The sequence below is a fragment of the Mustela nigripes genome, chromosome 3, assembly GCF_022355385.1.
Source record: "Mustela nigripes isolate SB6536 chromosome 3, MUSNIG.SB6536, whole genome shotgun sequence".
In the NCBI taxonomy this organism is placed as follows: Eukaryota; Metazoa; Chordata; class Mammalia; order Carnivora; family Mustelidae; genus Mustela; species Mustela nigripes.
This window is the reverse complement of record NC_081559.1, coordinates 69733890-69758818: the sequence shown is the minus strand read 5'-3', so window position 1 is coordinate 69758818 and position 24929 is coordinate 69733890. Positions and strand designations below refer to the sequence as shown.

General features: G+C 37.1%; 1 protein-coding gene across 5 annotated transcripts in view; it reads left to right on the top strand.

Moving 5' to 3' along the window:
* CHN1 (chimerin 1) overlaps nt 1–24929 on the top strand; it is a 211735-nt gene that overhangs the window by 123149 nt on the left and 63657 nt on the right. For 4 of the 5 annotated variants that reach the window (XM_059394198.1, XM_059394199.1, XM_059394200.1 and 1 more), the window contains one exon: nt 3399–3687. In XM_059394198.1, coding sequence (XP_059250181.1) covers nt 3399–3687 — 289 coding nt within the window. Of the gene's footprint in view, nt 1–3398; nt 3688–5711; nt 5736–24929 lie in introns of those variants that run through there. The other variant, XM_059394203.1, reaches the window with a different exon arrangement.

Here is a 24929-nt window from a genome sequence, read left to right as displayed (position 1 = left end):
TCACTTAAATATGCTTATGTAATCCTCACAGCCATGTATTGGAGAAAGGTGATGCTATTCCTGGTTTCTAGAGGCAGTATCTGAAGAATGAGTTGCTCAAATCACTCTGCTAAAATGTGGCAGTCCCAGGATTTAAACTTATTTTGTGTGATCCCCAAACCTAAGGTTTTCTACTAAAAACACAGGGCCCCACATTTGCCTTTCCCGGGTCAAACCTTATTTCAGTATGCAAAGGTGCTTTTGTACTTGGACGCAAGCAGTAGCTCTGAGACCTTCTAAGCAGTAAGCACCTTCGTTTTCATGGTGTGAGAGAGACTTTGGATTCCCTTGTTTCATGAATCACTCTACAGAGATATAACTCTTCCATGTAAGGCTATACACATTTTTAATGATCATTTTTTAGAAATCAAACTAAAGATGAACTCTTTAAAATTCAGCATTTTGGGGCACCTGCCTGGCTCAATTGGTAGATCATGTGACTCTTGGTCTTGGGGTCATGAGTTTGAGGGTAGAGTTTACTTTTAAAAAAATAATAAAATAGACTCTTAAATAAATAAAATTCAGTGTTTCATCTTGTGTTTGTATTGACTTGTTTTTATGTATATCTCTTTCCTATTAAGGTAATCAAGGGAGCAGGAACTTTATTATGAACCACCTAATACTTACCAGAGCTCTTGGGTGTGTTGTTAAATGTTGCATAAATGACATTCTGTAAGTGATAAATTTTTACAAGGATGGATTCTTTCTTTGCCCTTAGATTTGTCATCTCTCCTTTTATGGCTCTTTTTCTGTCGAAGAAACACATCCATTCCCCATCCTCCTCAAAGATTTTCTATCATGCCTTTCAAATCACAGGAGAGAAGAGGACTCTGTCGGTCTGTGCTGTGATGCTGTCTTTATGTAACTTCCAAAGTGAAAGGAGATCCAGGGTAGACAAAGAAAGCGTGCGCTTCCGGTAGTAAAAATAATGCAGTTTTCTTAAAAAGTCAATCACAATTCCAAAATGGAAATTCATTTTCTTGCCCTTTGAGGTCAAGTTTTAAATCAACTTTTTATGAGTTATCTTCATTATCTGATCACCTCCCTTAAGACTTGAAGTTTGATTGGACTGGAAGCCCAGAGTTGAAGTGCAGGCTCAGGAGGAATTGCGGATTTTGCGTAGGGTCTCTTGAAGTTGCTATGATAAGAGAAAAGGACAAACCGACTTAGTCTTTTTTGCCCACTACCTAAAGGTAACCAGGAAATCCTCTCCTTGGCTGGATTAGGAGTAGGCCCATTGTGAAGCCTCCTAAACTTCTCTGCTCTTATCGGTCTAACCATCCCAACTCAAGTGAGGCCAAGCCTGCCATCTTCCCTTCTGCCTGACAGTCCCATCATGCTCAGATTTTAGAAGAAATTCGATTGACAAATGCCTGCCACCACTGCTTGGGTAGTCTTTAGCTTGTCATATGTACTGTAAAATCATAAACCCCTGAAGGAGTAAAATGGCCTCATGTTTCATTGAAGTGACCCTGAATACAATTGAAATATGTGAAAGGACTTCATGTTAAACAGTATTATGAGTGATTATTGTTGTAAGAATCATAAAGTGGCTTTCTGTATTCATTTTGCAAAACCAGATAGTATGTAGCAAAAAAAAAAAAAATTATAAAAAGCAGCATATTAAACTGAAAAAAACTTTCACATTTAATTTTGGTGTAGAAATCTTACCTTCTAATTTTTTAGACTTATAGTGAAAGTTTACTCAGGAAAAATATGTCTGTAACATTACAGTAAAATGGAGAATGGGAAATTGGAATTATATGGATATTCACTTGAGTATAAATCAAAATATAATTGCTTTTAAAGAACCAAAACATGGATAAACTTTATTTTAGTAGAAGGACCATAATGGATAGAATGTTGGGTTGTAGATTAAATAATTGTTAAAATTCAATTTGAGCTACAGAAACAAAGACACCTCAGACCATTATAAAAATGTTTCCTTTTTTAAGGATACATTAAAAGTAGATTCTTAAATTGCTAAGTCCTGTCCTTCTAGAATATAACCAATACCAGAATAATATTGTTACATAGGTTTACAGTCCTAATTAAGCACTTTATTTTAGTATAAACAGGGTATTATTTTAGTATTTTAGTTCACCTCTGTTCTGTTTTTGTTGTTCTGTGTGTGTGTGTGGTTTGTTTTTTTTTTTTAAGATTTTATTTATTTACTTGACAGAGAGAGATTGCAAGTAGTCAGAGAGGCAGGCAGAGAGAGAGGGGGAAGCAGGCTCCCTGCCAAGCAGAGAGCCCGACGTGGGGCTCGATCCCAGGCCCCTGAGATCATGACCCAAGCTGAAGGCAGCGGCTTAATTCACTGAGCCACCCAGGCGCTCCTTCTGTGTGTTTTAAACAATGAAATTAAATATACTCTTTCTCATTTGTTCAGTTTTTAATTATGCTCACTTGGGACTGCCTTTGGCGAGACCATAATACTGGCTCTTGGTGCCTTGTGGCATCAGCTTTCATAAAGTCAAGAAACAAAATGCTGAAATTATCATAAAACTAAACCATTATTCTCCACAGTTTTTAAAGTATGTCACCAAAACATGACCCAAAACTGAACAGAATTTCTAGAGTCCAACAGTTTGTGACTTCTGTGCCCTATATATACCTCAAATATTTCTTGCTTAGACTCAAAAAAGAGACACAGAAAAATGACTATGTAATAGGGAAGAGCAAGTGATTGACCCGTGGCTAGAAATCACAAAAGTATGTGGCTAGAAATCACAAAAGTATGTTTCTTTCTTTTTAATTAACATATAATGTATTATTTGCTTCAGGGATACAGGTCTGTGAATCATCAGTTACAGAATTGCCCTCCTGCCTTACTGTATGGCTCAGGGTCTGGAATCCATTCTACTTTAAATGGTTACTGGCATCATAGCTAGCTGAGCCCTGAGTGGAGCTTTCGCATTGAAAGAAACAAACGCTGGGATCTATAGTATGTTGAATATTTTTATTGATCAACTTGAGAACATGTTAATATAGAAATTTCATCTGTGATGGAACTGACCAATTGAATAAAGAAGTGTTCTAATAGGATATGAGCTTTATTTTTCCTACAGGACAATGAAGTGGTTTAAAAAGATAAACAAGAACATTTTTTTTCCTTCTAGAGGAGACGTGCTTCTGACTAGTTATTCCTAGTTGTTGCAAATTCATTCTTTGTGTGCAAGTGTTTTGTTTTCTATATTCCAGACGATTCATAGAGATATAGCCGCAGTTTATTTAACAAAGGAGACACACACAAACAAAGCAATAGTGGGGTTTTTTGTTCTTTTTTTTTTTTTTTTTCCGAAAGAATTCACTTGCTTACTTTTCTTAAAAACATCTTTCCCATTTCATTGAGGCAGATTTGGAAGTCAAACCAGAAACTTCAGGCTGTACTACGATGGAAAGCACTTCGTTGGGGAGAAGCGCTTTGAGTCCATCCACGATCTGGTGACTGATGGATTGATTACTCTCTATATTGAAACCAAGGCAGCAGAATACATTGCCAAGATGACGATAAACCCAATTTATGAGCACATAGGATACACAACCTTAAACAGAGAGCCAGCATACCAAAAACATATGCCAGTCCTGAAAGAGACACATGATGAGAGAGATTCTACAGGCCAGGATGGGGTGTCAGAGAAAAGGGTAAGCTACCATGAAACCACACTTGATCTTCTTCCGTTCGGGGTCTATATGAACAAGCCATGACCGCCAGAAGAGGCTGGCTCCCCAGAGCTTTGAAAAAGATGTGCATTTTTCCTACTGTCTGGTTTTGGTGGTGCTGAGCTTTGCATATATCTAATTCTTGTTCAGTTATATCAGGTCTATGTTTGTGTTCCATATTACTTCTTATTTCATCAGCTTCACAGCTTCAAAACTATGTTGAAAAAAAAATGTCCCCTGATAAGAAAAAAAAAAAGTTCAGGGCTTTGAGTCAGAAGCATAACTGTGATCCAGAAAAGACAGCTGTATGACATGAGAAGTTGAGAAAGTCGCATAATTATCAAAACTACTTTTTCGTTCCCTTTATACATAGTTCTGTTCTTTAGCAAAATGATACATATCCATACTTTAAAATACCTAGGATTAAATTCAGTCTATCAATAACTATTACACTCTTTTGAGAATCAGTCAGTCCTGAGTAACAGGAGCGTTTATCTCCTTCTGGACTCTTAAGAAGTAATTGAATCAGAAAGATTTATTTTAATTTTAAAAGACAATTTAAGTTTTTCATTTGGCATATCTTGTAATATATTTAAAGTTAACAGCAAGTTTCAGTTCCTTGGCATTAATATTATTTTACTTTGAAAATTGTTCCTAGCTGCTTCCTTATCCCTCAAAAAAAGAGTGAGAGAATTTCCCGATGTTTTATATTGTATGGGATGTAGGTGGGAGAATTTTATGTATTCTAATTGGAATTGCATTAATCCATTCTTATATTTTCAAGACTCTCTAGTTGCCATGTTAAAGAAATGCAGTGTTACATGGTGATTTGAGCTTGGATTGCCAAATAGATTTGTATGCAAATTCTGCCATTTTACCCATTGCGTGAATTACTTCATGTTACTTAATTTTTCTATGCTTTGATGTTCTTCTTTGCAAAATTGTAGTAATAATCAAGTTGTTGTGAGAATTGATTGAAGGAGATAATATGTGTGAAATAATCAAACAGTGGTTGGCACATAGTAAGCACTCCCAATTTGGTGGTGATGTTATTTTAATAGCCATAGTACCTCAAGGTGGTATCCTAAAATACTTCCAGTTGTCTTAAAGTACTTAGGTTGAGTATGGGAATCTGAAATGTTCCTCATCTAGCCTCAGTTTTAGTTTTTGGCCAGTCTAACTCAAAGTGACACTTTGTGGCTACAGAGAAACCAACATTTGAAATTAGAGATTGTAGAAAATGGTTTTCATATATTCACATTTGTTAGGAACCCAGATCTTTTTGGGAAGTAACCAGCATTTAGAATCCTAAAAGCTGTGCTGTATCTGATATTGTTCTTTTCACTCTCTAATTCCCATTTTCTCACTTTTGGTTATTTTCCATTCATGGCCTTTTTCAGTAATGGTTGTATTTAAATATCTCTAACACTGAAAATATATTTTATGCAGCTGTGATAGAATGTTCTACGTCAACATTTGTGAAATATTTTTACAGTGTGTGCATGTGGGTTTTTTAGAGTTGATCAGCCTAATGATAACCTTTGCTAATGCGTTCTGGATATACTTTTCAACATTAAGAGACTTCAGCTATTCCCCGTGGGGCTAGTCATTTAACCTCTTAAGGTCTTGGTTGTCCCTCCTACAACAAGCAAATAGCATTCACAAAGGAAAGACACTAAGGCAGCTAATGCCTGGATGACCCTTTGAGCTCTAGGATCCATGAGCCCCCGTGTGTTCTGGCAACAACTTATGTTACGCTGCCTGGACTGTCTTGTGCTGATGACCAGTGATAGCCACGTAGAGTGAAAGAGCTGGGCCTGGAAACTAGTTCTCGCCAGCAGTACATAATTATGCATCACTTTAAAAATTATTCTTTGCTTTAAACTGCATGCATCTTAAGTCTAGTTGGCTTAAAATCTACTCACTCAAAAATAGATTTATTTTATTTATAGGTGTCATCCAACAGGACAGGGATGATGACCTGTTCAAGAGCTTGACACATTGATTCCCTGTCACAGTTGATGACATTTGTAAGTAAAGACAATCATGTTTAATTGATTTAAAATATCTCTTGCCACAAGTATGGTTTAGTAAATATTTTATTGGGTCCTGAATAGCTAAAGCCCTCTTGTCCGTGAGGGGTTTGCCTTTTCCTCAGAGGCAAAAGCGTTGATGTTGCAGGCATTAGTATACTGCCATGGAAAGGTGCCCAATGTTGGAATTAAGAGCTAGGTTCCAGTTCTCCTACGGAAATTGATTTCATGGGTCACTTTGGACAAACTGCTTCACTTCTCTGAGACTGTATTTCCCCACCTTTAATAAGAGGGCTTTGGACTAGATAGTCTCAAGATGTGGCTCTTGTTATAGTCTGTGATGCTTCAGGGAGTGTAGGTGTTGTACAAGAGAGAGAACATGGTACTAGAAATAGCACTAGAAATGGGTCCTAAAATGGGAGCTCTCTTTTCAGCTTATGCACCAATTAATCGTATCTTTTCAGTGCAATCCCCTAGCCTTTCTGGACTTCAGATTCTTCACAGATAAGGGGTTTTCTATAAGCCAGTATAATTTTACAAGAGTTTCATTATAAATATTTGCTGCAAAAAGGGCTCTATGCTCAAATAGGTTTGATTAAAAAACCAAGTCTGTTTTTTTTTAACTTACCTATTTCTTTTCTTTGGGCTTCCGAGTTTTGCTAATAACCTATTATTAATAACCTGTATTATGGCCCTCCAAGAGTGTTCCCAATCTCACCTGGATCACCCCACCACTATTTGCAAAATTATTTAGGAAAATCATGTTTCATGAAATCCACTTGGGGAAATTCTAGACCAGATAATCTCTTAAGGCCTTTCATTGTATTAAAACTGAAGGATAAGAGTTCTATGTATATATATTTTTCCAGTCCTTAAGGTGTAAGTTGAGCATCTGTGCTTTGTGGAAGGTTGTCAGGATGGTTTTATGGACATAAAGTTGTTGCCACAAGAAGTGAATCCTGAGCTGTCCCTCAGAAATTTCATGGCCTGTTGTGAGGGGGAATATTATTTTTTCAAGTGACATCTATGTCATTTTTTCATTAGCTGTTTAAGTTGCTTCTCCTGCTTGAAATATCAATAAGAAACTTAAATTCTTTTTCAAAAAAACATTGAGAGAAATTTAATCATGAAGTTGTAGCATGCTGAAAAGCCAAACTTCTTCTCTTCTAAAATGGCTTAACTTTAGCATCCAGACTGGCCATAAGCCCAGCTTTTATTAGTGGCTTTTTAAAAATTTATCTTGGAACTATTTTTGAATAGTTTCTTTCTCCAAGTAGTAAATATAGTATGTTCACTTCAACAGATACCGAACAAACAGCTGAATGCAACAATTTTTATGTTGATTTTTACTTATTATTAATGTAATTTTAAAATTCTCCAAAGCCATGCTATAAAAAATGCCTTATAACTGTTAATAATATAAACTGTCAAATATATAATTTGCATTTCAGAAACTGTACTGAGTCAGAATTCTGAATCTTGCCAGAACCTCTTTACTTGGATTTAATCTTCTAAGCCCCGAAATTTTCTCAGGTGTTAGAATGACCGGTGATGGCAAGGGTATGCCGAATCCATTTATTGGTTTTATGGAACTGCACCAGGCCAAATAACCTCTGTGTGTGCGTGCGTGCGTGTGCATGCACGTGCTTGTGTAGTTTTTTTTCTTCCCCTGGAAGTTTGGGATGGGTGCGATGCTTGGCATACTGTCATATTAATTTATTCTTAAGGAATTTCTTTCACGTTTAAATTCTACTTTTTGAAGACTTTTTTGGGGATCACCACATTGTGTATGTATTGAAAAGCCTTGTGAAATTTGAAGTTGCAGTGCAATCAGGGCCCTGCCAAAGAACCGCCGTAATTATTAGAATTCTTTGGGTACCTCCATAAAGTGATGGGATTGTATGTCCCTGGGAATGCTGAATGGGTCACAGTTGTTCTGATCTACTAATTGTCTTATTCTCCCACAAAGCAACTCTTCTGAGTTGCTTCAGATATACTTAGATATACAGTAAGCAATTTGGGTCCATATAATCTCAATGTAGAAATCAGCAGGGAAGCCATACTTAAATTTAATCATTACAAAAACAGCAATACCAGAGGAGTGGGTAGCATGAAGCAGTCTCTAGAAAACTGTTTGGTTTCTTGATTTTGTGCTTTCCCACTTTTTAAGACCTGTCCTTTTCCTCCCCCTTCCTCAGTCCTCCCGAACCTCTGCTCCTCCTGTTCATCTCCTTCCTAGCGCTGCCTTTATCCACATCTATCCCTCTCTCCCCTAGTCAAATTTACACACTCACATTTCCCCTGTGGCTCATTCAAGGTTGGGACTGGTCATTCCAGGGATGAACAGGCCCTTGGAGAGCTGCCACATGTGCCCAGGGTCACCTATTTGTATGAAAAAGCCAATTTAGCAATTTATGAGGAAGACGGCAGTTGCCCTGCAGAACTTCTAATTATGAGTTTGACCTCGGTAAATATCCTTCTAAAGAATAAAGTAGAGTTACGGGGCGCCCGGGTGGCGCAGTGGGTTGAGCGTCAGGTTGTGAACGCAGGGCCATGGGATTGAGCTCTTGGTTTTGGCTCAGGTTGTGAACACAGGGCCATGGGATTGAGCTCAGCACAGAATCTGCTTGGATTTCTCTCTCCCTCTTCTCCAAACCCCTGCATGCTCTCTCTCTTGCTTAAATAAAGAAGTCTTAAAAAAAAAAAAAAAAAAAGTAGAGTTTAAAAAAATCCTACATAGTCAGTATATTAGTATATATTAGTCTGTGTCATCTTGAGCAGGCCCTAGATCTCCCTGGGTCCCAATTCATCTCAGTCTCTAAAATGAGGACAGTGGATTCCATTACATTGGTGGTTATGAGTATTCATGAAATTTTATAAAGTGGTCTTCTTTGTATGTGATATGTTACTGCCCTTTGTGATCAGAGCGATCATCAACCAGATGCCCATTCATGGGTCTGAGTACTGCTCCCCCAGCCCAAGCTGGGAACAGCATTTTCAGATTTCTCTTCAAGGTGCGTGTTCTCATTGCTTGAAGTGTGCCCTCCAGGTTCGCAGGATGACAGCTGGTGGCTCCTAATTCCTTCATCCAAGAGTGGCGCCTCTCTTTTACTAATGCTGTGACACCTCTAATTGTGTCTAATCAGGAGGCATGTGTCTTTGCCCAATAATGTCCTAAGGAATTTTAAGGCTAAATTGTTATTTTTCTGTGGTTATTTGTACTTCAATATTGACCAGTATTTTAACTACTTTTCCCTGAATGTAAGACAAGTAAAGGTTCCAGATTCTTTGCCTGCCAGTGAACTTTTATTGAATGTGCATCCCATGGGAGCCCATTAGCATCTCTCAGATTTCCCTTGACTTCTAACAGTTCCCTTAACTCCAGCTAGGCAAGCCCTCTCCTTCCTTTGCCTCAACATCTTCACACTTCATTTTCTAAATAGTCTTCCATGAGCTGTCTGTATCATTAAACTCTTTTTGTTACTCAGGAGTTCTCTTGGAACATAAGCAAGTAAAAAGCATTTCAGGGCACCTGGGTGGCTCAGTCAGTTAAATGTCTGCCTTCTGCTCTGGTCAGGATCCATAAGGCTCCCGGCTCAGCAGGGAGTTTGCTTCCCTTTCTCCGTCTGCCCTGCTTGTACTCTCTCTCTCTCAAATAAATAAATAAAACCTTTTTATATAAATTATATATATAAATTATATTTATATAAATAAATAAATAAACATTGCAGAAATATCCCCATTTTTTCTTCCATCTCCATGAACTAACATCTATCAAAATTAATTGCATTTAACTCACCATTTATTGCATAACTCCTGTTTGTAAGAAAACAGGCTAGGCTCTGGAAGGGATAAAAGATGGACAAGATATAAGCCCTGCCTCAGAGAACTTCCATGTTAATGTTTTTATTGTTTCTGCTTTGTTTAGGGATTTTGCTAGTAGGAGGCAACCTGTCTATATAGTCTGTATGGTGTCACAGGTTAGTACATACTAAGTTGGATTCACTCGGATTTGAGTTTGCTTCTCTAATAGCCCAGCAGATGACAGAAAACACTTTTGTTGACAAGCATACTAATTTTTCAGAATTGTGGATCAGAAATCAACATGACATTCTGTCATTCCACCCCAGTTTCAAGGCTTAAGTCCCCTAGTATTGGTTCACCTCTGATTTGGCACCTTGGATTTTATATACATAGCTGTTGACTAACCAGATGAACAAACAAATTAGTACATTTTATGAATTCAGCCAAATCCAAAGCCCTAATATAATGTCCTGAGACTGAGAAAGGAAAGTAGTGTAATTCAAGTTGATTTCCTACTCTACATTTTTTCCTTTAAGACCTCAGAATCCTTAGAATGTTCCTAATTCCACAAAGCATCCGAGGTACAGAAAAGTTGTCTTTGTGACATGAAATGGTTTGTGAAAGGTGGTGGCTAGATGCACCTCTTCAGGGATATTTGCAAAGAAATCAAGGATAGAGTGGCATCTCCCCAAACTCATAGTTATCAGTTATGTGTTGGGGACAATCTGGACCCCACCAGAGAATCTCACAATGATTAAAGAAGAATCAAAGGGGGCCCAGGAAATTTTTTGCACAAATCTCATCTGCTCTTCCATCCTATCACCCACAAAAAGGGTTAGTAACTGAAAGCCATTAGAGAAAACCAGATGGAAAGATGAAAATGGAAGATAAACATCAATTCCTCAGCTCCAAAAACCAGGCCAACAGAAGACCAAATTGTAATTTACCAAGCCAGCTGCAGTTTGGGAAGATTTGTGTATATGAGCCAATTAAACAAACAAAATCTTCAATTACTGGCTTGAGGGTTGGAAAAGGAAGCTATAAGAAATTCTTTCACAACTGCTTTTTCAGAGTCTTGAGCATTTTGGTGGGGAAATAATCATTGGTGGCCCATCCATTTAACTTCGTGAAACAAATCGGCTCTCGTGGCTTTAGGAGTAATAGCATTCTGTGGTCCAAAACAAGTTGAAACGATCAAGCAATAATCTGGCTTTTCCATGTTGTCCACAGACCAGTTTGGTGGGCAGTTCTAAAATTAAACTGTCCGGTTTCAACAAATCTTTATATTAGACCTCATGCTAAATGATTTGGATTTGTAATGTTCATTAAGCTTTTGACTTTTATATATAAAATTTTATATATTCTTATATATTTTAAAAATATATATCATGTATTTAGATGTTATTTTCCTTTATATTTGGGGTCATTCCTCTTTCTCTGACGTTTGGACTGCTCAGAGACTGGCAAATCAGAGTCATGCCCTGAGCCTTAACTTACTCAAGTTATGAGAATTTAATTGTTTTCATACGGCCTTGTAAGTTAGTTCTTAACTCTTCTTGGGTCTCCTCTGAGTAACTACACGTGGTTAGAAATGCTCAAACCTGCAAAAATAGATTCATTCAATAAGAAATTCTAGACATCTGTAATGGCAACTTATCATGCCCTTATTTAGGTCTCCTTTTAAGTGTGCTGCTATATTAGTTCATTGTTTTGTTCTGTAACTCAAATGAATCAGCTTTGTTATCCTCTCTTTCCCTGGCTTCTATAAAACCATTCAGTGAAAATTCACTAAATGCTGTAGGCTTGCTGATGACCTAAATTTTACAACTTAAATATTATCTTTGATAATTAATTTTTTTTTCTATTTTAGGAAGCTTTTTCTTTTTTTATTTTTATTTGTTTTTTTTTATCTTTTTTTTTTTTTAAGATTTTATTTATTGATTTGACAGAGAAAGATCACAGATAGGCAGAGAGGCAGCCAGAGAGAGGGGGGGAAGAAGGCTCCCAGCTGAGCAAAGAGCCCAGTGCGGGCTCTATCCCAGGACCCTGAGATCATGACCTGAGCCGAAGGCAGCGGCTTAACCCACTGAACCACCCAGGCGCCCCATTTTTTAAAAAAATTTTAATTCCAGTATAGTTAACATATAGTGTTATATTAATTTTGGGTGTACAGTATAGTGATTTAACAATTCTATACATTACTCAGTGCTCATCAAGATAAGTCTACCCTTGGGACACCTGGGTGACTCAGTTAAGCATCTGACTCTTGATTTCTGCTCATGTCTTGATCCAGGGTCTTGAGATCATGCCCTGAGTTGGAATTCGTGCTGAGCATAGAGCCTGTTTAAGAGTTTCTCTCTCCTTCTTCCTCTGCTTCTCCCCACTCACATGCTCACTAGCTCTCTCTCTCTCTCTCTCTCTCGCAAGAAAAGGTAAGTGTACCTTTAATCCCTCCCTTTACCTTTTTCACTACCTACCCTCACCTCTCCTCTGGTAAACATCTGTTGTCTATAGTTAAGAGATAGTTTCTCTATTGTTTTTTGGTTTGTCTTTTTTTCTTTATTCATTTGTTTCTTAAATTCCACATGAGTGAAGTCATAAGGTATTTATCTTTCCCTGAATGACTTATTTCACTTAGGATTTTGTCCTCCAGATCTCTCCATGTTGCAAATGGCAAGATTTCATTATTTTTCATAGCCGTTATGCTATTACATATAAGAGACATCGAGAAGCAGAGACAGAAGGGGCCCAAACAGCAGGGAGGGAGAGAAACGCACACAGAGACGCAGAGCCGGGCGGTGGGGGGGGACGACAGCAAGAGCCAGCGAGACACGGGGGGAGAGGGGACAGAGCTGGAGAGACATATGTATGTATGTATGTATGTATAATGTTTTGTTATATATGTATGTATGTATGTATAACACATTTTATTCATCCATCAGTGAATATTTGGGCTGCTTCCATGATTTGGCTGTTGTAAATAATGCTGCAGTGAAGATAGAGGTACATATCTTTTCAAATTGGTGTTCTCCTATTGTTTGGGTAAATACCCAGTAGTGCAGTTACCAGATCATACAGTAATTCTGTTATTAATTTTCTGAGGAACCACTGTTTTCCACAGTGGCTGCACCATTTTGCATTCCTACCAAGAGTGCATGAGGGTTATCTTTGATAATTTCTAAGACACTTCACAATAAGTTTGTACTTATTTCCCAGCAGTTTTTGATAGTTACCTTTAGTGTAAAATTTCTTTTAAAAACAAAGCTTCTATACAAACTGCAGATTATGTAGCAGCATCTTAAGACATTTGCACCTTTCTTTCTTTAACCCACTCAACAGAAGGAGAGCCTGTTGTGGGTATAGTTCGCTTAATAGCTTTAGAATGATCTTGGGCTGCTGTCCAAGTTTATAGGAAAAAAAGGGGAAAAAAATGTAGTTCTCCTAGCCCTTGAGAAAGTTCTGTTTTTCCTTGTGATGGGGAAACTGCAAATTAGGAAGCCCTATCTTTTTATAGGCTCATTTTCCAAGAATGTTTCATAAGTCAACTTTATGGACGTATAATTCTTATACAGTAAAATGCACAGTTACATGTATAGTTTGATAAGCTTTGACAAATATACACACCTGTGTAACCACTGCAATTAAATATAGCACATTTCATTACTCCATAAAATTCCCTAGTGTCTCTTTGCAGAAAATCGCACCCAGTCCCAGGACAGCCACGGATTAGATTTCTATCCTGACAAGATAGTTTTTTTGAGTGTTTCTGTGACAGGTGGCATTCTATTTAATGTTTTAGTGTTCCACATTTACAGTATTTTTTTCCCTTCATTTTGTCTCTTTCTTATAAATACATCTTCTTATTTAAATACCTACCTTTCTTAATTTTAGGTATAAAATTTCTCAAGTCATATTATTTTAGGGAAATATAGGCAACACAAGAATTATTGAGGTGTAGTACTGATTGTAGGGCACTGTCACTCGTTGACAGTTTCAATCCTGTCATGGGCTTTTCACCTTTTTTTTTTTTTTTTAAGATTTTATTTATTTATTTGACAGAGATCACAAGTAGGCAGGGAGGCAGGCAGAGAGAGAGGAGGAAGCAGGCTCCCCGCTGAGCAGAGATCCTGATATGGGGCTTGATCCCAGGACCCTGGTATCATGACCTGAGCTGAAGGCAGAGGCTTTAACCCACTGAGCTACCCAGGCTTTTCACTTTTTAACCAATAATAAGGACAGCAATAAATGTGGGTCTACTATGAGGGAGGATTCTTAGGGAAGAAGATCTGCTCTGCCCAATCTTGTCCCTGAGCCAGAAGCACTCAGCCAGCCCTCATTTAATCACTGGCTGTCTCTTGGCCATTCCTCTCTGGAGTAGGTCCCATGGCAGATGTTAGTCACAGTCACAGTTGGCGGGTGTCAACTCTCTGGATGTGAACTGTACCATGCAGAACCAAGTATCACAGTGAGAAAAACTGCCATTTCTTCTTTCCTCCTTTCCGTCTACCCAGAAGGAAAAGGCTTTGTTTGTAGAGTGATATGATTTCAGAATTCCCTGTGGAATACCACTAAAACATTTTTTTTCCCCAATTTTATTGAGACCACTCAAACATTTGGGTATCGCTCCCTATGATCCTTAAAAACTTGCAGGTACAACCCACTCGAGAATCCTGTAGACTAGAGTTCTCTGCCCAGTCCCAGATGAAGACTGATACTCTCTTGTATAACAAGCTCCCATGTGTGGACTGTGGGTTATATAAATTCCTGGAGAAATGGTTTTAAGTTGTCTCCTGTCTTCCTCAGGCCAGACTATTGGTATATGAGTGAATGAGGGGAATGCTACTAGATATGGAGCCTTGGCTTCACTCTCATTTCTTAAAAATAGTTTTAACCATTAGCATATGAAATTTAGTAATCATTTTCAAGGCAGTTTAATTAGAGTAAGCTCTCCAGTGATCTCGAGCAGTCGCTAAGCCAAACAGTTCTCAGGAGCTCAAAAACTTCTTTCTTGTGACCCTCTTGGAATTCCACATGGTTTTTGGCTACCCTGTAGGGGTCTAGTGTTCTTTTTAAATTTTCTTTAATTTTATTAACATATAATGTATTATTTGCCCCAGGGGTACAGGTCTGTGAATCATCAGTCTTACACACTTCACAGCACTCACCATAGCACATACCCTCCCCAATGTCCATCACCCAGCCACCCTATCCTTCCCCTTTTACCCCCAGCAACCCTCAGTTTATTTCTTGAGATTAAGAGTCTCTTATGGTTTGTCTTCCTCCCCGTCCCATCTTATTTCATTTTTTTCCCCTTCCTTCCCACCACGAACCACCCCCGCCCTGCCTCTCAAATTCCTCTTATCAGAGAGATCATAATTGTCTTTCTCTGATTGACTTATTTTGCCCAGCATAATACCCTCTAGTTCCATCCATGTTGTTGCAAATGCGAAGATTTCAGGTTTTTGATGGCTGCATAGTATTCCTTTGTATCTATATACCACATCTTCTTTATCCATTCATCTGTTGATAGACATCTAGGTTCTTTCCATAGTTTGGCTATTTTGGACATTGCTGCTATAAACATTTGGGTGCACCTGCCCTTTCTGATCATTACATTTGTATCTTTAGGATAAGTACCCAGTAGTGTATTGATTGCTGGGTTGCAGGGTAGCTCTATTTTAAACTTTTTGAGGAACCTCCCTCCTGTTTTCCAGAGTGGCTGCACCAGCTTGCATTCCCACCAACAGTGTAGGGATGTCTAGTGCTTCTTAAGCCTGGGAGGACTGGGTATAATGGTGGAGAGAGGAGAGTACCAGAGTGTGAAAACGTAGAAAATTGTAGAAATGTTTTATTTACAGTGACTCTTTCACTGCGTTATGTCTATGTGAACAAGTCTAATCATGTTACCTGAAACTACTCTTTTTTTTTTTCTTTTTAAAGATTTTATTATTTGAGAGAGCAAATTGAGCTTTCTCATGAAGTGGGAGGGGGGCACAGAGTGAGAGGGAGAAGCAGTTTCCCAGTGAGCAGGGAGCCTGATACAGGGCTTGATCCCAGGACCCTGGGATCACAACCTAAGCTGAAGGCAGATGCTTAACCAACTCAGCTACCCAGGTGCCCCCTAAAACCATTCTTAAATTTAAGAAAGGAATTGTGATGATATATCTAGTGAATTAGCTTAGGAGAGTTTTTTTCCCCCTAGTCTTAAAAGAAATACATGTTTTTTATAAAACACTTGAAAAATAGGAACTAAAAAAAAAAAGATTACCCATAGCTTCACTATCCACAACTGTATTAACATTTTAATGGACTTCCTTCTAGTTCTCCTATGCACAGGTTATTTTAAATTTTTATGTTTTCATTACAAGTAATTCCTGTTCGTTTCCTACAAAAATAATAAAACATTGAAAAAATATCCCTATTGAGGGATAACATAACCAATTATATTCTGCTGTTTATCCTTCTAGAACTTGTGTCTGTGTCTGTGTGAGAGAGAGTGAAAAAGAGAAAGGAAAGAGAAAATATGTTTCTTCTGTATGAACTGCCTGGTAATTTACTTTATTGTTAGGAAAAATCTTTCCATGTGAATAAATGTATTTCTGCTCATTTGTTTTAGATAGCTACATAACATTCCACTGTGTTTATATACAACAGTTATTTAGCCAATCCCTTAATATATTTTTTCATTCATTCATTTTATAAGTATTGAGTAACTGATTTGGGCTACTGTGACTAGAATAAGACAACCATGGATCTTCTCATGAAGCTAATTTTCTGTCTTGTACACCAACAATATTAAAAAGAAACTTAAAGGGCGCCTTGGTGGCTCAGTTGGTTGGGCGACTGCCTTCGGCCCAGGTCATGATCCTGGAGTCCTGGGATCAAGTCATGCATCAGGTTCCCTGCCCAGCCTGGAGTTTGCTTCTCCCTCTGACCTTCACCCCACTTGTGCTCTCTCTCTGCCTCTCTCAAATAAATAAATAAAATCTTTTTAAAAAATTAACTTCATGATTATAAATGATGGTGAGATGAGGGTACAGATAGAAAAACTCTTTTTGCCTAGAAATTTTGTTCTTAAGTGACTGATAACCATTGCTTTTATAATAAGTCTTCTTTAAGTAATTTTTTTTTCAAAAACATTAAGTAAAAATGTTTCCTTTGCTTATTCAGATTAGCATAATTTAGATTATACTAGTCATTTTAGTAGACTTTCTAAATTTAGAATTTTGTTTATTCTTGGTAAGTGGCTTTACCCTTTCAAATAAAAAAATTTTCCAGAATATTTAAGGCTCTAAAAATCAGTATTTCTTTAGAAATAATGAGAATTAACCAAAAATTTAAATTTATAAGTTAATTAATTTGGGGGACAACTTAAAAGCATATAGTTTTTTCTTGGCATAATCTCTATCTTTAAAATGTATAAGACTTTCATGTGAGAGAACCCTATTTCTGCATTTGTTGAATATAGAGAGTTGCACGTTAACTTCACATGTGATCACAGCCACGCTTGTCTACTCCTAAGCGTTACCTAGTTATAAATTGATGAAGCATTTTGAGGGGAAAGGATTTCCATAATTTATATCTGCAGCATGCACTGGCGATGGTGGGGAGGGTGGTCTTAGGTAAAACTATTATTTAAGCCAGAACTATTTTGATATCTTGTGTACATAACATTCTAATTACCACTTACTTCAGTTTGGATAGTGAAATCTCTTTGTCCCTTATAGATAAAGACCCTAAATGCCTTAAAATTCACTCTAATAAGTGAATGTGACAAATGCTTTTATTTGGAAGCAGCATTTTTTCCATATCTATTTTTTTAGTTCATAGCAATATTGGAGTCTAAACAAATGTTTTTATTTTTAACTTTTGGTTTCTTACAAAAATAATCTAAACTTTGAAGGTAAAAATTTTTTTAAACAGAACCTAAATAGTAATAGATCTTTAACATTTGATCTGGTGTTAAGACTCAGAAGATTTTCTGTAGCCATGTATGCCAGTGTTTGATCATAGCTTTGGAGCAGTCCACAGCTTATGGTTCAAATGTTCTCTTTATGCTATTTCTTTCTTTAATTCCTTATTTTCTGAGATTTGTTTTCCGGAAAGATCTACCTTTTCTTCTCAAAAACAAGTATGTCAAAAGGAGCTTTGATTATCATGTTATCTCTTATTTATCCAGCCATTCTAGCACACACCCAAAACATTTTTTTTTTTTTTTAAATTGGGCATCTCCCTGGGATAGAATGTCTGCTTGTCTTATGACTTTAATGATGTCACCTTAAGCACAGGCCTGAGTTGAAGAACTCAACTTCATAGATGATATTCAGGTCCCTTTTAGCTGTCATGATTCACAACGTGTAAGTTCTCTTTGTTAACCCTCAAGAGATTTTTCAGACTTAAGATTCTATACTTCTGAGAACTTACTATTCTAAGAGGAAGGCACTGAAAACATGCCAGTTTAAGTACAGGCCTGACTCTGATGCTAACTAGGATTGTTAAGTCTTTGAGCCAGTGACCTATTTCCTGTGGCCTCAGAAAATTGAAGGTCTCTTCTAGCTTCCCAATTAACATGTCTGAGTGTTGTAAAAAATAATAATAGAAATAACTAACATTTATTGAGCTTCAATGCGTCAGAAAGTGTGCTGAGTACTTCACCAGACTATCTGCTTTAATCTGTTCAGCAATCCTTTTGAGGGTAGGTATTATGGTAACATGGCTATGTTTGGGGATGATAGGTTTCTGGAGAGTTATCAAGGGATTCTAGGGGTGTGTGTGTGTGTGTGTGGTGTGTGTGTGTGTATGTAAGATTTTATTTATTTGACAGAGAATGAGAGAGTTTGGGGGGTAGGGTCAGAGGGAGAAGCAGACTCCCTGCTCAGCAGGGAGCCCAATGTGGGATTTGTTCCTGGGATTGCAAGATCATGACCTGAGCTGAAGGCAGTTGCTTAACCAACTGAGCCACTCAGGCGGCCCTCTAGGGGTGTGTTTTAATAGTGCATACTTTATTTTTAACAATGAAATTACAAAGGACAACCAGACCCCTTCCACCAAATGCCCTTTGGTATCATCATAAAGATGAAACTAAACAGATCACAGTTTTTTGAGTAATTGGATTATTCAAAAAGGAAGAAGTTAAGACACTTGGAGGCCACCCAAAGGTAGCTGAAGTTTCAGATGGGTCCTTCACCCACCGAGGCTTATCACACTAGAACTGCAATGCTTAGGTTCAGCTTTTTTTTTTTTAATAAACTTATCAAATGCTAAAAGAATAAAAAGCTTCCCATTTATAGTACAAGAAAACTTAGAACTATTGAGTTTTTTGCATAAAAAACGAAACGTGTTGTTCCCTATGTTGTAGCTTTAGTTCTCTAAGTCAAACGCTACTCTCCTTTCTTTATCTTCACCACAAAAATGTAAAATCCAGATATTCTTGTTCCTTTCATAGGAACAACAACAAAAATAAGTAAGAAAGATATTATACTTACGTGATAGTGTAAATTATACATAAATGTGCAAAACTATCAATAATTCAACATGTAAAACAATATACTTAATAGAATGGAATCTGTAAGTTTCTTTAAAGTTTTTATGATTGAACCAAATTAAATGACTAACATAGCTTATTTGTGTACTAATGAAATATACTTGCAACTAAGATTTATGATAAGCATGTTGCATTTATTATATTTAAGAAAAGTCAGCATACATTTTTGTTTTTGGCAGTTGACTTGAATTCACTTTGACATCTTCAGGTTTTCATCATTTCAGTCTTCAAACTGCTTATTAGCATTTCCTTGTCAAAGTTGACGCTTACTTAGCTCTTTGAAACTGACAACAGACCTCTGAGTTGACAGTCACCTCCTAAATAAATAAGATTGTGAAGGCCGCTGAAGTGTTTTTCAAATCAATACCCTAGAGACTATACATAAAACTATGGAGAGTTTATTATAATTTAGAAGCAAACATAAAAGAAAAAAACAAACAAAAACCCTCTTGTCTTTTTAACACAGTTTGACAACGGTATCATTTTCTGTGGTGTCTCAAAGCAGGGAAACCAGTAACAATAAATAAGGATTAGCATTCACAACTATGAAAAGAAAAAAATTAAGGATATTATTACTAATGATAACATTTTTTAGAAATAAAGTAATGAAGTAAAAAAATTAATATAAAGTAAATTTGGGAAGTTCTAAAATATGCAGTCATAAACAATTTTTGGCCAGAGTCAAATCAGATCAAAGTACTCAGAAATGAAACTTTATATACAATAGAGATGGCTGCAGAAATTTTGATTCAGTAGATTCAATACAGGGCCCAGACACCCATTAATATATGTGTCTTTCTTTTTCTTTTTCTTTCCTTTTTTTTTTTAGATTTTATTTATTTATTTGAGAAAGAGAAAGAGTATGTGTGAGCAGGAGGCGGGGCTGGGGGAAAGACAGAGTGGGAGGGAGAGGGACAAGCAGACTCCCCACTGAGCATGAAACCCAATTCAGGGCTCAATCCCACAACCCTGAGATCATTACCTGAATTGAAATGAAGAGTCGGATGCTTAACTGACAGTCACCAGGTGCCCCAATATACACATCTTTCTATATATGAGGGAGAGCAAAAAGGAGATTGAGACTGAGTGTATAGAGTGTGTGTGAGATCCTGTTGCACAGTAAGGATTATAAGTAATGGATTAGTTTAGTGCTTCTCAAGCATTTTGGACTGAGGAGCTCTTTACACTTTGAAAATTGTTGAAAACCTTAACAATTTGGGTCATACCCTATTGACATTTACTATATTGGAAATTAAAACAGATTTTTTTAAACATCTGGTAATTCATTTAAAAAACAATAAGCCCATTGCATGTTAATGTAATAGCATTATTATTAAGATAATCATATTTTATTAAATTTACTTAGAAGAGTGGTATTTTTTACATTTCTCTTAATCTCTTTGATGTCTTAATACTGAGGAAACTATTTGGATTCTCACATGCTTCTGCATTCAAGCTGTCGTGATATGTTATTTTTTTAAAAAAGATTTGCTTATTTATTTTGAGAGAGAGAGCAAGAGGTCATGGGCAGTGGCAGAGAGAGAGAGAGAGAAACTTTAAGGAGTTTATCTGCAGAGTGCGGAGCCCAGTGCGGGGCTCGATGCCAGGGCCCTGAGATCACTAGCTGAGCCAAAACCAAGAGTCAAATGCCTAACCCACTGCAGCACCCAGGCGCACCATGTGGTGATATGTTATTTTAGTTCAAACAGTATGAGGAGAATCTGACCTCATATAAATAATGTGTATTCGGGAAAATAAGGAGTATCTGAATAGCCTTTTCAGGTATTTGTGGATATTTGTCTTTGGTATCTCACCAAAACTACATAAATGGTAATGTGTTTTCTTATTGAAGTGTAGTTAACATACAATAATATTCATTTCAAGCACAATATAGTAATACATTTATATACATTACAAAATGATCACCATGAAAAGTCTAGTCACCATCTTTCACTATACAAAATTATTGCAATATTATTGACTGTATTCCCAGTGTTGTACTTTGACTTACAGATTTAGTAATTGGAAGTTTGTACCTCTGAATTCCTCTCACCTATTTCGTCCATCTCTCCACCCTGTTACCCTCTGACAACCACCAGTACTTTGTATTTATGAATCTATTTCTGTTTCATTTGTTCACTTACTTTTTTTTCTTTAGATTCCAAATATAAGTGAAATCATATGGTATTTGTCTTTATCTGACTTATTTCACTTAGCATAATACTTTCCACATCCATCCATGTTGCTGCAGATAGCAAGATTTCATTCTTTTTTATGGCTGAGTGATATTCCAGTGTGTGTATATATTTATGAGCCTGTGTGTGTGTGTGTGTGTGTGTGTGCGCGCGCATGCACAACTGAATAAGTGGTGTATATATATGCCACACTCACAAATGTGTGTCTGTGTATATATATACCTGGATAAGTGGCAGTTTCTTAAAGGTTAACTTGCAGTGGTGTTAGCTAAAACCTTCACTTAAGTAAGCATTTCTTCTTCTGGTACACTAAAATCCATGGATCTGCAGTGAACTCTGGATGGATCTTCCAGCTATGCATGATTCTGTAGTATCGTGCATTGGTCATTTGGAAAATACCGGTTCACTGAGTTCTGCAGATCTAAACATGGACACATTTCTTTATACAATATCAAAAAATTGCATTTGTTAATATCACCATTGATCTCATCAGAAAACTTATTTAAGTGGTGGGAAGCAGCTTGTATGTTCAAGGTGATAGATATAAAATTTCCAAAATTCTTTCTTTTTCCACTTCAAATTTTGAATTTTATCTAGAGTCCTTTGTTTTCCTTGATGTGGCTGGCTCACTTTGTTCAATTCTGAGAAAATGCCAAGTCAAAATAACAAATATTTATGTTAATTATTCTTCCAAGTTAAAAATGTTATTCCATGGAAAAAGCAATGACCTCCGCTTGCAACTCAAACAATACTTTTCCTCAAGAAAACCATCATTACCAGGAACCCACATACCTTTTACATCATTTTGAATGACACTATCTTTTGAAGAGTTTTTTAAAATGTGGAGGTGTAAAACTCTAAACTTAATGTAATCTACAGCAGAAACAACAGAGGAGACGGGAGGAAAAAAGTCTAAATATGTGACCCACAATCAGTAATTTAACATGCTCTTTATTGTTTGATAGTTAAAAGCAGTACCATTGATAGAAAATAATGCATTAAATGCTATACTTAGGATTTCAAAGACTGGGTTCTTTAAAAAATGGAAGCAAGGAAATATTATTCAACTGATGACATGGTTTGGTATTTCTAACAGTGAAAAAAATGTAACAAAAGCATCCAAAGGGAAAAAAAAATCTACAGCTGATCCTGCAGGAGGAGATATTTTAGGCAAGTTATTTTTTTAAACATCATACTTCTTATTTTAATGTCTTCCTTATTAAGACATACATTTGAAAATAGTTTCATCTTGCAGTTTTATAACAAGTTGTGGGTTTGAATTCTTGGGAAGAAAATAATCGAACTTTAAACAAAACTTGCTAATGGTACATACTGTGCAAATTCCCTTTTCTTTCTAACATCATTACAGAGGGGTTTTATTCATCCATAGATTTCCATTGCACTTTGCCCTGTTCCTCCAGTAATAGTTGTTTGGTCCTCCATATTCATTTAAACACAATGCTTCAACCATCGTTAGGATTGAAAACTGCAGGTCGTGAATCCTGAGCTTCCTTTATGTTTCAGGTAGCACCTGTTCTCTTAACACAACAAATGTTTTTTAATTCAATCTCATTCTTTAGTCAGCTGTGTTGCTAAGATACCTATGTTGTCACAAATTTCCTAACATGTTTTCAGTTCATATTTGCATACATTTTGGCTGTCAAATGAGGAAACAGTATTTTAATTGCCCTTCTTCTTTGCACCCCTGGCCAACTGTTACTTTTTTAAAACCCATGATAAAAGATATTTTAAGGCATGATCATTATAAGAAAATAGCCATTTTCCTTGTATCAAATATACTCTGACAGTATCTCAAGGGCAGGAGTTTAGAGTCATCCAGGCAAGCATTCATTTATGAGTCCGAAGAACTCAGTGAGTCTTACAACTGTGCCGTGAACTTTGCTGACTCCATCTTTCATCACTGATTTTTTTATTTTCATTCTTTCAACATTTAGCCCCTGCTTCATTCCAAGCACTGTTAGGTGATAAGCCTGATGCCAACGATGATAATGGTACCAGCCATGGCCAGTGCAAAAACATCATCACTGACACCTAGTCTGAGAGAGCTCTCTGCATGCTAGGTTCTAAAAATGCATGCTTTACATACATTCCCTACATTCCACATACATTATTTCATCTCATCCTCCCAACAACGCTATGAGGTAGGTACTGTTATCATTTCAGTTTTACCCATGAAGAAACTGGAACTTCCCCTCAAGGTCCCATAACTATAGTAAGTGGAGCAGAGAACTTTTATGGTTAGTCTTTACTCAGAAGCCAAGCTTTTAACTATATAACTGTAGATAACACTGAACTGCAGTTTTAGGTGCACCTAGGTGGTTCACGTGGTTGAGTGTGAGACTCTTAATATTGGCTCAGGTCATGATCTCAGAGTCATGAGATCAAGCTCTGTGTTTGGCTCACGCTCATGTGGAGTCGGCTTGTCCCATTACCTCCCCCTCTGCCCTCTACTCCATTTGCTACTCTCTCTGTATATCTAAAATGAATAAAATCTTAAAAAAAACTTTTTAAATAAACTCTTTATGGATGGAATTATTAGGAAGATTGGGGAGGAACATTTATTATTTTTTTAAAGATTTTATTTATTAGAGAGAGAGCACAAGCAGGGTTGGAAAGGCAAAGGGAGAAGTGAACTCCCCGCTGAGCTGCGAACCCCATGCGGGGCCCGATCCCAGAACCCTGAGATCATGACCTGAGCCAGGGGTAGTCACTTAACCGACTGAGCTATCTAGGTGCCCCAAGGAGGACTTCATAAACAGCAGCTCCCTGCTTGCATTATTTCTGATCAAAGGACTGTATGAGGTGGTCACCAAACTGTCCTGTGGTTTCAGTGTTAGAGGCTAGTGAAGGCACTCCCAGACTTGGAGAAGAAAGAAATCTGGGATGTAGAGATGTGTAGAAGTCCCCTGAGAGTCTCAGAAGGATTGGTAGAAGAGGAAGCAGCTTAGAAGGAGGACATGGTATAGATTTCATAAATAAATTCAACTTTTGTTAGAAAATGTGGTCATCAGGATTAAAACATGATGGAATAAATCCATTATCCATCCAGTACTTATCCCAGTTATAATCGACTCATTAAGTATGTATTTATTTGTTTAATACCAGGTCCTTGCAAAAATAGCTAGGGCTCTATTTCCTGGTATTCACCAGTTTCATTAATGCCTAGAACATAGATATTCAAAAAAATATTTTTTGAATGCAAGCTATTTAGAACTTTGTATTGTACTTATATAATTTGGCCATTTCTATATTTTCTTTTATTTATTTATTTTTAGATTTTATTTATTTATTTGACAGACAGAGATCACAAGTAGGCAGAGCAGCAGGCAGAGAGAGGGGGGAAGCAGACTCCCTGCTGAGCAGAGAGCCTGATTCGGGGCTTGATCCCAGGACCCTGGGATCATGACCTGAGCCAAAGGCAGAGGCTTAACCCTCTGAGCCACCCAGGCACCCCTATATTTTCTTTTAATGAGTTAGTGGGCCCTATGAAGTATTTATACTTTCTTAGACCACTTGTCCCAAATTCTTAATTTTTTAGACTATATTCTTTTAAAGATAAAATGTACCTAATTGTGTAATCACTGCTTTGGCCAGTTTGGAATCTTTCTTATCAATATAAGACCTAGT